The sequence below is a fragment of the Chiloscyllium plagiosum genome, unplaced genomic scaffold, assembly GCF_037043375.1.
Source record: "Chiloscyllium plagiosum isolate Xiang-an unplaced genomic scaffold, Cpla_swu_hap1 HiC_scaffold_1, whole genome shotgun sequence".
In the NCBI taxonomy this organism is placed as follows: Eukaryota; Metazoa; Chordata; class Chondrichthyes; order Orectolobiformes; family Hemiscylliidae; genus Chiloscyllium; species Chiloscyllium plagiosum.
Genome location: NW_028270139.1, coordinates 160,642,247 through 160,658,116, shown reverse-complemented (window position 1 = coordinate 160,658,116; position 15,870 = coordinate 160,642,247). Strand labels below are relative to the sequence as shown.

Below are 15,870 nucleotides of genomic sequence, written 5' to 3'. Positions count from 1 at the left end.
TTTAGTTGCCTAGACCTTAGGTATGCTTCCTTTTTGTTTCGACTAAACTGATCATTTTCCGTGGCACCCAAGGTTCCCAAATTCTGCCATTCCTCGCTTTTGTTTTCTGAGGAACATGCTTGTTCTGCACACCAGTTAAACTGGTCCTTAAAGCCTGCTATATGGATTTACTTTCAAACAGCCACTTCCAATCGACATTGTCCAATTCTTGCCTAATTCATTTACAGTTGGCCTTCCCCTAAATTAAGCTTCATCCAAGGTCCACTCTTGTCCTTATTCATAAGTATCTGAAAACTAATGGAATAATGATCACTATTCCCAAAATGCTCCCCCCATTTAAACTTGGCTGGGCTCATTTCCCAATATCAGGTCTAGTATGGCCCCCCTCCCTCATTGGACTATCCACGTACTGTTTCAAAAAAACTGGATACACCTATCAAATTTCTCCCTGTCTAAACCCCTGTCATTAAGGGAGTCCCAGTCAATATGGGGGAAGTTAAAATCACCCACCACAACAATCCTGTTATTTTCCCATCTTTCCAGAATCTGACTATGGATTTCTTCTCAAGTTCCTGCTGGCAGCTGCGAAGTCTAGTACAATCACAGCATTCTGATTGCATCCTTCCTATTTCTGAGCTCTACCCATAATGCTTTGCTGCAATATCCCTTCAGGATGTCCTCCTTCGACACAGCTGTGATCTGCTCCCTAACCAGTAATGCAACTCCTCCATCTCTGTTGCTTCTTCGTCTGTTTTGCCTTAAACATTGATATCTTTGAACATTAAGCTGACAATCCTGTCCCTCTTTCAATCATGTCCCTGTCATAGCAACAATATCATAATTACATATATTAATCCAGGCTCTTAAATTAATCTCTCCATCCCTATCAGCATTCCTTAAAGACCACTCCCTCCGTGACTTCCTCGTCAGATCCACACCCCCGACCAACCCAACCTCCACTCCCGGCACCTTCCCCTGCAACTGCAGGAGGTGCAAGACTTGCGCCCACACTCCCCCCTCACTTCCCTCCAAGGCCCCAAAGGAAACTTCCATATCCGCCACAAATTCACCTGCACCTCCACACACATCATCTATTGCATCCGCTGCACCCGATGTGGCCTCCTCTATATTGGGGAGACAGGCCGCCTACTTGCGGAACGTTTCAGAGAACACCTCTGGGACACCCGGACCAACCAACCCAACCACCCTGTGGCTCAACACTTCAACTTCCCCTCCCACTCCACCAAAGATATGCAGGTCTTTGGACTCCTCCATCGCCAGACCTCACCACAACACGACGGTTGGAGGAAGAGGGCCTCATCTTCCGCCTAGGAACCCTCCAACCACAAGGGATGAACTCGGATTTCACCAATTTCCTCATTTCCCCATCCCCCACCTTGTCTCAGTCAAATCCCTCAAACTCAGCACCGCTTTCCTAACCTGCAATCTTCTTCCTGACCTCTCCCCACTCTGACCTATCATCCTCACCTTGACCTCTTTCCACCTATCCCATTTCCAACGCCCCTCCCCCAAGTCCCTCGTCCCTACCTTTTATCTTAGCCTGCTGGACACACTTTCCTCATTCCTGAAGAAGGGCTTATGCCCGAAACGTCGATTCTCCTGTTCCCTGGATGCTGCCTGACCTGCTGCGCTGTTCCAGCAACACATTTTCAGCTCTTAAATTAATCTCTCATACCTCTTATTCTTCTTGCATTAAAACAAATACAATCCAAGCCTCCAGTTCTGCTGAGCTCAGGAGCCTCTCCCTGACTGCTCTTCCTCTTAGCTATGTTTGCCTTAGACTCAAGCTCTTTCCCAGTTTCCACACTCACTGACCTGTTGCTCTGGTCCCTTACAGAGAGAAGCCAGGGGAATTGTAATGGAGAACAAAGAAATGGCAAAATAATTGATCACAAGTTTGGGTTCTGTCTTCACAAAGGTGGACACACATAATCTCCAGGATTTGTTAGGGAACCAAAAGTCTCATGAGAGGGTGGAGCTGAAGGAAATCAGTATTAGTAAGGAAGTGATGCTGGGGAAATTAATGAAGTTAAAGGCTAACAAGTCACTAGAGCTTGATAATCCAAAATATTAAAGGAGGTTGGAGGATTTGAGCAATAGGGAGAGGCTGAACAGGCTGGAGCTGTTTTCCCTGGAGCGTCAGAGGCTGAGGGGTGACCTTATAGAGGTTTACAAAATTATGAGGGGCATGGATAGGGTAAATAGGCAAAGTCTTTTCCCTGGGGTCAGGGGTGTCCAGACCTAGAGGACATAGGTTTAGGGTGAGAGGGGAGAGATATAAAAGAGACCTACGGGGCAACTTTTTCATACAGAGGGTGGTACGTGTATGGAATGAGCTGCCAGAGGAAGTGGTGGAGGCTGGTACAATTGCAGCATTTAAAAGGCATCTGGATGGGTATATGAATAGGAAGGGTTTGGAGGGATATAGGTGAAGTGCTGGCAAATGGGACTTGATTTTGTTGGGATATCTGGTCAGCATAGACGAGTTGGACCGAAGGGTCTGTTTCCGTGCTGTGCATCTCTACGTCTCTAAGTAGCTTTGGAAGTATTGTCAATGAAAGTATCCAGGGCGATACAGTAGGAATTAGGAAGGTAAATGGTATGTGTGGTACATGCCAAGAATTTTGAATGTCTTACTGCAGTTACACAGGGCCTTGTTGAGACAACACCTGGAGTATTACATGCAGTTTTGGTCTCTCTTCCTCAGAAAGGCAGTGCAGCTGAGGCTCTTGCCACAGAGGGAGTGCAGTGGAGGCTGAGGTTGGGAGGACTGTTCCAGGAGGAGAGACCGATTCGACTGGGTTTGTAATCACTAGAGTTTAAAAGATTTGAAACATATAAAATTCTAACAAACAAGCAGGGAGGATGTTTTCCCTGGTTGGGAACTCTAGAACCAGGGGACACAATCTCAGGAGACCATTTAGGGCTGAGATGAGGAAACATCTCACTCCTGGTAATTTTCTACCACAAAGTCTGTGGAGGTAGTCACTGAATATATTCAAGAAAGAGATAGATATTTGTTTTGAATTTTAAAGGTATCAAGAAGTTTTTATTCATTAAAGGTGAGGAAGGCATCGCCTGCTAGGCAAGCATTTATTACCTATCTCAGGGGTCAGTTGAGAGTCAGCCACATTGCTGTGGGTCTGGAGTCACATATAGTCTCGACCAGGTAAGAATGGCAGTTTCCTTCCTGAAAGCACATTGTTGAATGAGATGGGTTTTTTTGACAATCGGCAATAGATTCATTATCATCATTAGACTCTTAATTTCTTTATTGAATTCAAATCCCGCCATCTGCTATGGCTGGATTTGAACCCGGGTCCCCAGAGTGTTACCTGGGTCTCTGGACGAACAGTCCAGCAATGTTACCACAGTGGGAAATTAAAGGGTGACAAGTCACCAGGACCTGTTAATCCAGAGTACTAAAGGATACAGCCCTGGAAACACTGGATAAATTGGTGATATGAAGAGAAAGCATATTGAGTTAGAATATAAGTGACGAATAGTGGAGCAAGCTTGAAGAGCTGAATGGCTTACTCCTGTTACTAGTTTCTATGTTTCTCTTTCTATGTGTTATGACATGGTGTGCTAACCTAGTATTGCAAAGCATCTAATAGGTCTTCCTTTACTTAGGGAGACATCGGTGGTCAAAAAACACTCCAGAAGAAATGGACCTCCTTTCTCAAAGCCCGTTTGATGTGCTCTGATGAGAACAATGAGATGTTTTTTGAAAAGATTCATGATGTTTTTACTCTTCAGTCTGACAAGAATGACAAGAGTTCCACTGTTTTCTATGGGGTCTTTTCCACGAGATGGTAAGTAAGATAATTTGGGGGATAGAACAGTATACTTCTGTTTTCCATTCTTAATTTGCAGTTTACTCCTTCAACTGTGCCAATTTCTGCTGTCAGAAAGGCACTGGCCTTTGCTAACATATGAATATATGGGTAATTCATAATGACTCTAGATGGTAAATTTGGTGAACAGCGCTCCCTTCGAAAAACCATCAACACTAAGTTCACATCACTGCACCACATGCATTTCTTCGATTCAGTCCATTCCATAGTGAACTGTTCTCTCTCCTTCAACCTATGAGAACAAATAAAGAGAAATTGGCTTGGATTTTCATGTTAAAGGTAAGATATTAATCCAAGATGAAGAAGGTAATCCAAGATGGAGGATGGGAAAAATTTCTGGCTGTAACAGCTGCACCTTTTTTTGAGGTATTTTAGGTGCTGGAGGTGAATTCCTCAAATTGCAGGAGCAGAAATTACTGTTTTATATGCTGTTGCATTGTTTTGGAACTTTGGGAAAAAAAGTCAAAACAACAGCAGTTTTAAAAGGGAGAAGAGCGACAAAGGAAGCACATGGTGAGGTCAGTGCAGGAGAGAGGGAGAGAGAATTTGTACAGTTATTGCTTTTGCTGTTTTGAATTCATGTATCACTGGACATCGGAGTGCGTCTGGGAAAATTAACAAACAGTGAAAATCACAACTAATCTTGGAGGAACCTGTTTGGGCGAAGTTCACAGCACAGAATCAGATAAGTTAACTGTTGTTTAAGTGTGTCCAATAGAAAGGCTGCAGCAGTGAGTGGAGTGGATTCTTTCTTGATCGTATGTTTTTGGAGATATGTCTCTTGATTAAACTAAAAATATAGGTCATAACTATTAATTTAACCTGGAGCAGTGTTTGTAGAGGAATAAGATGGTGTTATTTCCTGGGTCTGTATATTGTGAAGGAGCAAAAATGGCCTTTAATAGAGTGATATGTACTTCTTGTCAGATGTGGGAGTGTAAAGAGAGTTTAAGGGTTACTGCGGATTATATCTGCCATAAATGCTGTTGGATGCGAATCTTATCAGATCGAATGGATCAGTTGGAGAGACAGTTGGAAGAAATGAAGAATTTGCAACAGCAACAGTATGTGATGAATGGCAATTATAGGAAGGGGGGAAAATCTCAGATAGAGTCACATAAATGGGTTAACTCCAGGAAAGGTAAGAGAGGTAGGCAGCTAGTGCAGGAGTCTTTTGTGGATATACCCATTTCAATCAGGTATGCTGTTTTGGAAAATGTAGGGGGTGATGGATTCTCAGGGGAATGTAGCACGAACAGCCAAGGTTTTGATATTCAGACTGGCTCTAATGCAATGAGGGGTATGTCGGGTTCCAAGAGATCAATTGTGTCAGGGGATTCTGTAGTCCAAGGTACAGACAGACGTTTCTGTGGCCAGCAGAGAAAGAGCAGAATGGTGTGTTGTTTCCCTGGTGCCAGGATCAAGGATGTTTCAGAGAGGGTGCAGAATGTTCTCACGGGGGAGAGGGACCAGCAAGAGGTCATTGTCTACATTGGAACCAACGATATAGGAAGGGAAAAGGGAGACTCTGAAGGGAGATTACAGAGAGTTAGGCAGAAGTTTAAAAAGGAGGTCCCCGAGAGTAGTAGTATCTGGATTACTCCTGGTGCTACGAGCTAGTGAGGGCAGGAATAGGAAGATAGAGCAGATGAATGCATGGCTGAGGAGCTGGTGTTTGGGAGAAGGATTCACATTTTTGGATCATTGGAATCTCTTTTGGGGTAGAAGTTATCTTTATAAGAAGGACGGATTGCATTTAAATCGGAAGGGGACTAATATACTGGCAGGGAAATTTGCTAGAGTTGCTCGGGAGGATTTAAACTAATAAGGTGAGGGGGTGGGACCCAGGATGATAGTGAGGAAAGAGATCAATGTGAGACTGGTACAGTTGAGAACAGAAGCGAGTCAAACGGTCAGTGCAGACAGGGACAAGGTAGGACTAATAAATTAAACTGCATTTATTTCAATGCAAGGGACCTAACAGGGAAGGCAGATGAACTCAGGGCATGGTTAGGAACATGGGACTGGGATATCATAGCAATTACAGAAACATGGCTCAGGGATGGGCAGGACTGGCAGCTGAATGTTCCAGGATACAAATGCTACAGAAAGGATAGAAAGGGAGGCAAGAGAGGAGGGGGAGTGGCATTTTTGATAAGGGACAGCATTACAACTGTGCTGAGGGAGGATATTCCCAGAAACACATCCAGGGAAGTTACTTGGGTGGAACTGAGAAATAAGGATGATCACCTTATTGGGATTGTATCATAGACCCCCGAATAGTCAGAGGTAAATTGAGAAACAAACTTGTAAGGAGATATCAACTATCTGTAAGAATAATAATGTGGTTATGGTAGGGGACTATAACTTTCCAAGCATAGACTGGGACTGCCATAGTGTTAAAGGTTTAGATGGAGAGGAATTTGTTAAGTGTGTACAAGACAATTTTCTGATTCAGTATGTGAATATACCTACTAGAGAAGGTGCAAAACTTGACCTACTCTTGGGAAATAAGGCAGGGCAGGTGACTGAGGAGTCAGTGGGGGAGCACTTTGGGGCCAGCGAACATAATTCTATTAGTTTTAAAATAGTGATGGACAAGGATAGACCAGATCTAAAAGTTGAAGTTCTAAATTGGAGAAAGGCCAATTTTAGCAGTATTAGGCAAGAACTTTCGAAAGCTGATTGGAGGCAGATGTTTGCAGGTAAAGGGACGGCTGGAAAATGGGAAGCCTTCAGAAATGAGATAACGAGAATCCAGAGGAAGTATATTCCTGTCAGGGTGAAAGGAAAGGCTGGTAGGTATAAGGAATGCTGGATTACTAAAGAAATTGAGGGTTTGGTTAAGAAAAAGAAGGAAGCATCTGTAAGGTATAGACAGGATAGATCGAGTGAATCATTTTGGGAAAGCAAATCTTATCAGGACTTATACACTTAATGGTAAGGTCCTAAGGAGTGTTGCTGAACAAAGAAACCTTGGTGTGCTCCTTGAAAGTGGAGTTGCAGGTAGATAGGATAGTGAAGAAGGTGTTTGGTATGCTTTCCTTTATTGGTCAGAGTATTGAGTACAGGAGTTGGGAGGTCATGTTGCGGCTGTACAGGACATTGGTTTGGCCACTGTTGGAATATTGCGTGCAGTTCTGGTCTTCCTATCGGAAAGATGTTGTGAAACTTGAAAGGGTTCAGAAAAGACTTACAAGGATTTTGCCAGGTTTGGAGGATCTGAGCTATAGGGAGAGGCTGAACAGGGTGGGGCTGTTTTCCCTGGAGCATCGGAGGCTGAGGGGTGACCTTCTAGAGGTTTACAAAATTATGAGCAGCATGGATAGGGTAAATAGGCAATGTCTTTTCCCTGGGGTTGGGGAGTCCAGAACTAGAGGGCATAGGTTTATGGTGAGAGGGGAAAGATATAAAAGAGACCTACAGGGCAACTTTTTCATACAGAGGGTGGTATATGTATGGAATGAGCTGCCAGAGGAAGTGGTGGAGGCTGGTACAATTGCAACATTTAAGATGCATCTGGATGGGTATATGAATAGGAAGGGTTTGGAGGGATATGGGCCGAGTGCTGGCAGGTGGGACTAGATTGGGTTGGGATATCTGGTCAGCATGGGCGGGTTGGACCGAAGGGTCTGTTTCCATGCTATACGTCTCTATGACTGTATTGGCTGGCGTAGTACACCCACCTTTGGAAAAATAGGCACAGTGGCTTAGTGGTTAGTACTGCTGCCTCGCATTGCCAGGGACCTGGGTTCGATTCCGGCCTGTTTGCATGGCGTTTGCACATTCTCCCTGTGTCTGCGCGGTTTCCTCTGGGTGCTCCGGTTTCCTCCCACAGTCCAAAGATGTGCGGGTCAGGTGAATTGGCCATGCTAAATTGCCCATAGTGATAGGTGTGATAGTCGGGAGTAGGTTAATGGGTCTGGGTGGGTTACTCTTCAGAGAGAGTCGGTGTGGACTTGTTGGGCCGAAGGACCTGTTTCCGCACGGTAGGGAATCTAATCTAAAAAATGCTTCAGAAATCATAATGTGCATTCGTCCTAATATTTTTGCAATATTTGTCCCTCTAGCCCTCACATCTGCTTAGCCTCTCCATCCACTGCCAAGTCACGTCTAACCTACTTCCACTCGCACTTCCTGCCAAGCCATGCACTCTACCTCTCCCAGACTCCCCCTGTCATTTTTAAAGATTCTTCACGTCTACCAGTTTTCCTCCCTGAAGGACATTGAGAACCAGATGGGTCTTTTCCTGACAATCTTTTCGTAGTCATCATTGGATTCTTAATTCCAGATTTCACCATGATGGGATTTGAACTCGGGTTCCCAGCATATTGTCTGGGTCTCTGAATTAACAGTCGAGTGATAATACCGTTAGGCCACACCTCCCCACTTTCAGAAAACTGTGGTTTCATTGCCTCTTCCTTTACTATAATATCCTACGGGTCGTTCTGCTATAGCGTGTATTTCATTCAGGCAAATTTGATGTAATGTGATTGACGAATTAGGGACACTTTCTAAATTGCGAACATTTAAAACGTGTGTTGGCGGTAACGCGATTACATCGCCAACACTTTATAAGCGCTGTTTCTAAAGCATGATTTTTTTTCTTTAATGCGAGGTTGTGCAAGAATGCACCCTCCGTGTTATAGAAAAACTACCTGCATTGATGGAGTCCAGCTCACCAAATTAAAATGCAAACTGTCTATTTAACCACAGAGTGCATGCTAATTATCTGCTTCATCTGCATGCATAAAGAAACCTGCATGTCTAATTGCATCTGTGAGAGAGAAAAACAGAGCTAATGTTTCAATTTTGGGAGAGACCTTTTCTCAGAATTGGGCGTACCCGGATGGAAGAGTTTTTAAACCAACCAGAGAAAGGACAGACTGCAACACCTGTGATAACATAGAAGGCTGGAGCAATTAAATGACAGGGAGAAAGTGAGCACAGCAGATATTGAAATCTGAAGTAAAGACAGAAAATGTTAGAAATACTTTGCAGGTCAGGCAGCATCCGGGAGAGAGAAACAGTCAATGCTGTAAGTGCAGTAATTTTAGGTCAACAATTTGAAACATAAATTCTGGTCCGCTTTTTACATTCCTGGCTTAAAAGCCTGCTTAATATCTGCGCACTGAACACAGATTTAAAGTGATTTGCAAAAGAAGGAAATTCCAATGTAAGAAAAAACATTTTCACACAGTGTGTGGTTTGAGTCCGGCATATACCATGTGACATGGTGTGTAGACAGATTCAAGAGAGCATGAGATAACAATTTAAATAGAAATAATATGCAGAGTTATGGGGAAAGGGTGTGAGAATATAGATAAATCATGAGGCTAATTTGGAGAGCTGGTGCTGACACCAAGGGCTCAATGACTTCCTTCTACACTGTAACATTCTGTGACTGAATTCTGACAATTGCTCAGTGATCTTGTAAAGTATCTTTATGTTATGAGTAGGCACAGTGTGCAATGGTGTCATTATATGTGTGAATGTGTCATCTTAGTGTCTGTCTTTGTCAGTGCCTCCCTAAATGTTGGAGACTTGAAATATTAAATGTTTATCTGACATGCTGCAAAACCTGCTGAAAATTTCTATCACTTTTGTTTTATATCACTGCTAAGATCTTGCAATGATGTAAGAAACTGGATACAGTGAAGGGAGAATTGTTTTTGTTGGAGGAGCTATGGTGGATCCACTGGTCTTCCTCATTCATGCCTAACTTGTGGCTTCCAGCAGTCATTTGGAAGCAATGGCTTATAATCAGATTTATCTGAGATTTTATTACCAATTGAACATTTCAAATGCTGCAAACAGTGGCAATTTGTTTTTGCATACTCAGTTGTAATTGAAAATTGCTGGCAAACCATTAAGTGTGTAATTATATGTGAGGATCTGGCTGTTTCTTGTTTTCCCAGGTGATTTCCTGCCTCAGCTCAGTGGCAGTGAATCTTTGGTATAGTGGTCTGCTATCCTGCTTGCCTGTCAGACCATAAGATGCAGAAGCAGAAGTTGTCCATTCAACCCATCAAGTCTGCTCCAACATTCAATGAGATTGTGAATGATCTGATCATCCTCACCTCCATTTTTTGTGTCTTTTCCCCATAACCATTAAGAATCTATCTCAACTTTGAATATACTTAATGATCCAACATCAACAGCGCTTTGCGGTAAAGCATTCCACAGATCTACTATTCGCTAAGAGAATATATTTCTCCTCATCTCTGTCTTAAATGTGATTCTTAACTCTTGATCTCTCATTCTTGAGATTACACTGGTGTTTCGAAGTTTTCCCAAAGGAGGAAACAATCTTTTTGCTTCTATCCAATCAAGTCCCTCAAGAATCTTCTATGTTTCAATAAGGCTTATTCTTCTATATTCCAGCAAGTACAGGCCCGGTCTACTTCACAACTACCCAATCTACTCACAACTAAATTCTCCATCCCAGCCTTTTTTATAATAATCACTCATGAGACGTGGAAATTGCTGACTGGACCAGTTTTTATTGGCTGTCCCTAGTTACCGTTGAGAGGTTGGTGGCAAACTGCCTTCCTGAACTGCTGCAAAAAATAAACAACAATACAGCACGGGTATAGGCCCTGTGGCCCAACAAGCCTGCACTGACAAATCCATACTAAATCTGTCTTCACTTATAGGATCCATATTCCTCTATTCCCTTCCTATCCATGTATTCGTCCAGGCGTTTCTTGAACACTTCTATTGTGTCTGTTTCCAACCGCTCCTCTGGCAGTGCGTCCCAGGCACTCGCCACCACTGCAGTCCATTTGGTGCTGATAAAGCCACAATACTGCAGAGGAGTTCCAGGATTTTGACTCAGTGAAGGAATGGCTATATATTTCCCCGTCAAGATGGTGAGGGGCTTGGAGGAGGACGTTGCAGGTGGTGGTGTTCCTATGTATCTGCTGCCCTTATCCTTTCGTGTGGAAGTAGTTGTGGGTTTGAAAGGTGCTGTCTGAAGACTTTGGTCTAAATATTTGAGTTGGGGTGGTGGGAAACAGGTGTTGTAACTGCTTCTGTGTGCCAAACCCATGGAAGAGACAGTCACTGATCTGGGATTTTTGCAGAGTTGCCCCCTTAATTTGACATGAAAACAAGATTTCCTAATTAATGGGAAAACCATTTAGTTAGTTACTACAGGGAGAAGTCCATCTTCAGCATTCAGTCCCACGACAGACACTCAGTAGCAGCAGTGTGTACTATCAATTAGATGCACAGCAGAAATTCACCAATGATCCTCCGACAGCACCTTCCAAACCCACGATGGCTTCCATCCAGAAGAACAAGGGCAGCTGATACATGGGAACACCACCACCTGCACATTCCCTCCAAGCCACTCACCATCCTGACTTGGAAATATATTGCTATTCCTTAAGTGTTGCTGGATCAAAATTCTGGAATTCCCTTCCCGAGGATATTGTGGAATGTAACATGTGGACTGCAATGGTTCAAGAAGGCAACTCACCACCACCTTCTCAGGGGCAACTAGGGACGGGCAATAAATGCTGGCCCAGCCAGCAACACCCACAAGAGAATGAAAGAAAGAAACTCTCAGGTGCCTTTGACATAGTTATTGTTCGGTCTCCTTGATGTGGGTTGTGATGATGTTTCTTTTTATTTGGGCGAATAGTGGAAACTCTAAGGGGAGTGTATTTATAACATAGTAATCATGTTATTTAGAATAAAAGCTGTAGAGTGTATTAAAAACTTATTCATGTTTCTTCTGTCTGACTCTATCTCCAGGGACAACCAGGACGTTTCTGCAGTGTGTGCTTACAGCATCACAAATGTGCAGAAAGCTTTCGATGGGCAATATATGGAGTATAAAAGAGAGTCTGACAAATGGGGCATTTACCGAGGTGAAATCCCGGATCCCCGTCCTGGCACAGTAAGTGGGGTATCAATTAAAGCAAGTGATTTCTACCCATTGCAATGAAGGGATTTACTTTACAATAAGGAAACAGCTGGATGAAACATCTCAAGTGTTAGATCTGGTGTGGGGATTAAAGCACATGGGATTAGGGATAGTGTATTGAGCTGAATAGAAAACTGTTTGGCAGACAGTAAACAAAGAATAGGAATAAAGGGGTCTTTTTCCAAGTGGCAGGCAGTGACTAAATGGGTATCACAGGGATCTGTTCTAGGACCTCTTCAGAATATACATTATTGCTGTGGATGACGGAACTAAAAATAATGTCAGCAGATTTGCAGATGACACAAAGTTGGATGGGAGGATGAGCTGTGAGGAGGATACAGAGACTTCATGTGATTTGAATAAACTGAATGGACAAATGTATGGCAGATGCAGTGTATAATGTGAATATTTGAGAGGTGATCCACTTTACTGGCATGAACAAGAAGGCGGATTGCTATCTGAATGGCTATAAATTTAAGAAAGATGATTGAGCAGCGAGACTAGGGTGTCGTTATACACCAGCGACTGAAGCTAACACACGGTGTCACACACAGGCAGTGAAGAAGGTGTGTTGATCTTCATAGTGGCAGGATACAAATAGAGGTGCAGGGGTGTCTTGCTGTAATTATATAGGGACTTGGTGAGACCACAGCTGGAATACTGTGTATGGTTTTGGTCACCTTATCTGAGGAAGAATACTCTTGCTTTGGCGGGAGTAATGGTTTGTCAGACTTATTCTTGGGAATGGCAGGACTAATGTGTGAGGAGAGGTTGCATTGGTTAGGATTATATTCGCTAGAGTTCGGAAGAAAGGGAAGAGGGGGGCGGGGGAATCTCATAGAAGTGTACAAAATTTTAACAAGACCACACAGGGTAAATGCAGGGAGGATGTTCCCAAACAATGCGGAGTCTAGGATAAGGCGTCACATTCTTAATGATACAGGACAGACGTTTTAGGATTGAGATGAGAAGAAATTTCTTCACTTCGAGAGTGGTGAGCCTTTGACTCTCACCACAGCAGGCAGTTGAGGCTAAAACATTGAATGTTTTCAAGAAGTGGTCAGATATAGCAGTAAAGGGATCAAAGGATATGGGAGAAGAATGAGAGGGAGAAGTGCAACAGGGTATTGATTTAGGTGATCAGTGAAAGGCAGTGCAGACTCAAAGGGCTGGATGGCTTACTCCAGCTCCTATTTTCTGTGTTTCTAAGGCACACAGGACGGAAATCTTAAGGATTGATAATTTGTGGTGACTGCTGCTGACAGGGCATGTGATTACGTCCCCCTCTAAGTTGAATAGCCTGCTCATTCTCGGCTATAGATTCTTGAAGGATGCAGACTTGCAACACCATTGAACACACATGGAACTCCATTCCAGCAACAGAAATTTTCAGTACAGTAGGATCAATATCCTTCTTGAGTATTTGCTCATGCTATTGATAGGGGTTTACACTAATTTGGCAGAGGGACAGAGTGGACATAAGTCACTTTGGAAGACAGAGCATTATATCATCAAATTTAGACACAAGGAAGCATGTCAAGGCTGGATGGCATTAATTTTAATGCCTTGCAAGTAAGGCAGATGAGTTGAGGGTGCTGATTAGTACAATGGGGCATGAGGTAATTGCTATCATGGAGACATGACAAGCTGCAAGTCAGGCAGCTCAATATTCCAGGATATAGAATCTTAGGTGAGATAAATTAGGAGGTGGTGATGTAATATTGATCAAGGAGTGATTACTGAAATAAGGAGAGATGACATTTTAGGAAGTACAGCAATAAGGAGAGATGATACCTTTGAAGGTTCCTCACTTAAGGCTATAAATCCTTGAAGCAGAAGTCGATAATTTGGCACATCGAGTCTGTTCTCCCAGTCAATGTTCTACCAGACTCGGACAGACAAATCTGTAATTAGTAAGGGAATCATCACTTATGGGGATAGGCAAGGAAAGTGAAATCGAGGATTATCAAATCAGCCATGGTCAGTAAATTTGCAGACGATACGAAGATTGGTGGAGTTGTGGATAGTGAGGAGGGCTGTTGTCGGCTGCAAAGGGACTTAGATATGATGCAAAGCTGGGCTGAGGAGTCTTGAGTCCTGAGGAGCCTTGTCCGAGTCTTGAATACATATTACAACACAACGGCAGAATGGCATAGATTTGTATCGTAAAATTCTATGGATTCCAGAAATTTAGTACCCTCTTTACTATCTTAAATGGGCAACCCTTACGCAAATATTTTACTCTCTGGTTTTTGACTCCCCTCCAAGGGGATACAATCTCTCCTCAATTACCTGTTAAACCTCTCAGAAGCTGATATGTCGAAGAGTGTGGAGCTGGAAAAGCACAGCTGGTCAGGCAGTGTCCGAGGAGCAGGGGAGTCAACGTTTTGAGCATCAACTCTTCATTTCTGATGCTCAAAATCTCCAAATCATAAATGCATAAGAAAAGTCCTCCATGCTCAAAATAATAGTGAACCTTCTTTGGACTGCTTCCAGTGCCAGTATAGCTTTCCTTAAGTATGGCAACCAAAACAATATTTTGGGTGTGGTCTGACATAGTGCCATGTGTGACTTTAGCAAGTCCTTCACATTTTTTATACTCCATTTTCTTTTAAATAAAGGCTAAGTGTAATACCGTCTCTATTACCTGTTGAACATTGTTGCTAGCTTTTTGTATTCACGCACAAGACTCCCAAATCCCTCTGTGGTGCAGTATTCTGTGCTTTTTTTTTCCCATGTATATTTTATTTGCCAAGGTTTTTGTCACTCACTCAACTTGCTGTATCCCTTTTTAGACTCTTTGAGTCATCCTCACTGCTTGCTTTTTCACCTATTTCTGTGTCATCCACAAACTTGGAAGTGGTACATTACTTTGCTCATCCAAGTCGTTAATATGTATAGTAACTAATTATGCCCCCTGCAGTAATCCCTGTGGCACTCCACTTGTAATAGATTTGAAATAGAAAAGAGGAAATCCTTAGTCTACAGGATGGTCAGATAGACACAGAAGAGTAGCAAATGATATTAAACATGGAACATAGAACAATACTGCACAGAACAGGCCCTTCGGCCCACGATGTTGTGCTGAACATTTGTCCTAGCTTAAGCACCCATCCATGTATCTATCCAATTGCCACTTAACGTTCGCCAATGATTCTGACTCTGCCACTCCCACAGGCAGCGCATTCCATGCCCCCACCACTCTCTGGGTAAAGAACCTACCCCTTACATCTCCCCTATACCTTCCATCCTTCACCTTAAATTTATGTCCCCTTGTAACACTCTGTTGTACCCGGGGAAAAAGTTTCTGATTGTCTACTCTATCTATTCCCCTGATCATCTTATACACCTCTATCAAGTCACCCCTCATCCTTCTCTGTTTCAATGAGAAAAGGCCTAGCACGCTCAACCTATCCACGTACGACCTATTCTCCATTCCAGGCAACATCCTGGTAAATCTTCTCTGCACCCTCTCCAAAGCTTCCACATCTTTCCTAAAGTGAGGCGACCAGAACTGCACACAGTACTCCAAATGTGGCCTAACCAAAGTCCTGTACAGTTGTAACATCACTTCACGACTCTTGAATTCAATCCCTCTGCTAATGAACGCTAATACACCATAGGCCTTCTTACAAGTTCTATCCACCTGAGTGGCAACTTTCAAAGATCTATGAACATAGACCCCAAGATCCCTCTGCTCCTCCACCTTACTAAGAACCCTACCGTTAACCCTGTATTCCGTATTCTTATTTGTCCTTCCAAAATAGACAACTTCACACTTGGCAGGGTTGAACTCCATCTGCCACTCCTCAGCCCAGCTTTGCATCATATCTAAGTCCCTTTGCAGCCGACAACAGCCCTCCTCACTATCCACAACTCCACCAATCTTCGTATCGTCTGCAAATTTACTGACCCACCCTTCGACTCCCTCTTCCAAGTCATTAATAAAAATTACAAACAGCAGAGGACCCAGAACTGATCCCTGCGGAACTCCACTTGCAACTGGGCTCCAGGCTGAATATTTACCATCTACCACCACTCTCTGACTTCGACCGGTTA

The 15,870-nt window shown here is 43.3% G+C and overlaps 1 protein-coding gene across 1 annotated transcript in view; it reads left to right on the top strand.

Moving 5' to 3' along the window:
* The window catches only part of LOC122550633 (semaphorin-4F), a 243,093-nt gene that overhangs the window by 186,832 nt on the left and 40,391 nt on the right, over positions 1–15,870 (top strand). The window contains exons 8-9 of the mRNA XM_043691726.2: positions 3,655–3,836; positions 11,640–11,784. Coding sequence (XP_043547661.1) covers positions 3,655–3,836; positions 11,640–11,784 — 327 coding nt within the window. The remainder of the gene's footprint in view (positions 1–3,654; positions 3,837–11,639; positions 11,785–15,870) is intronic.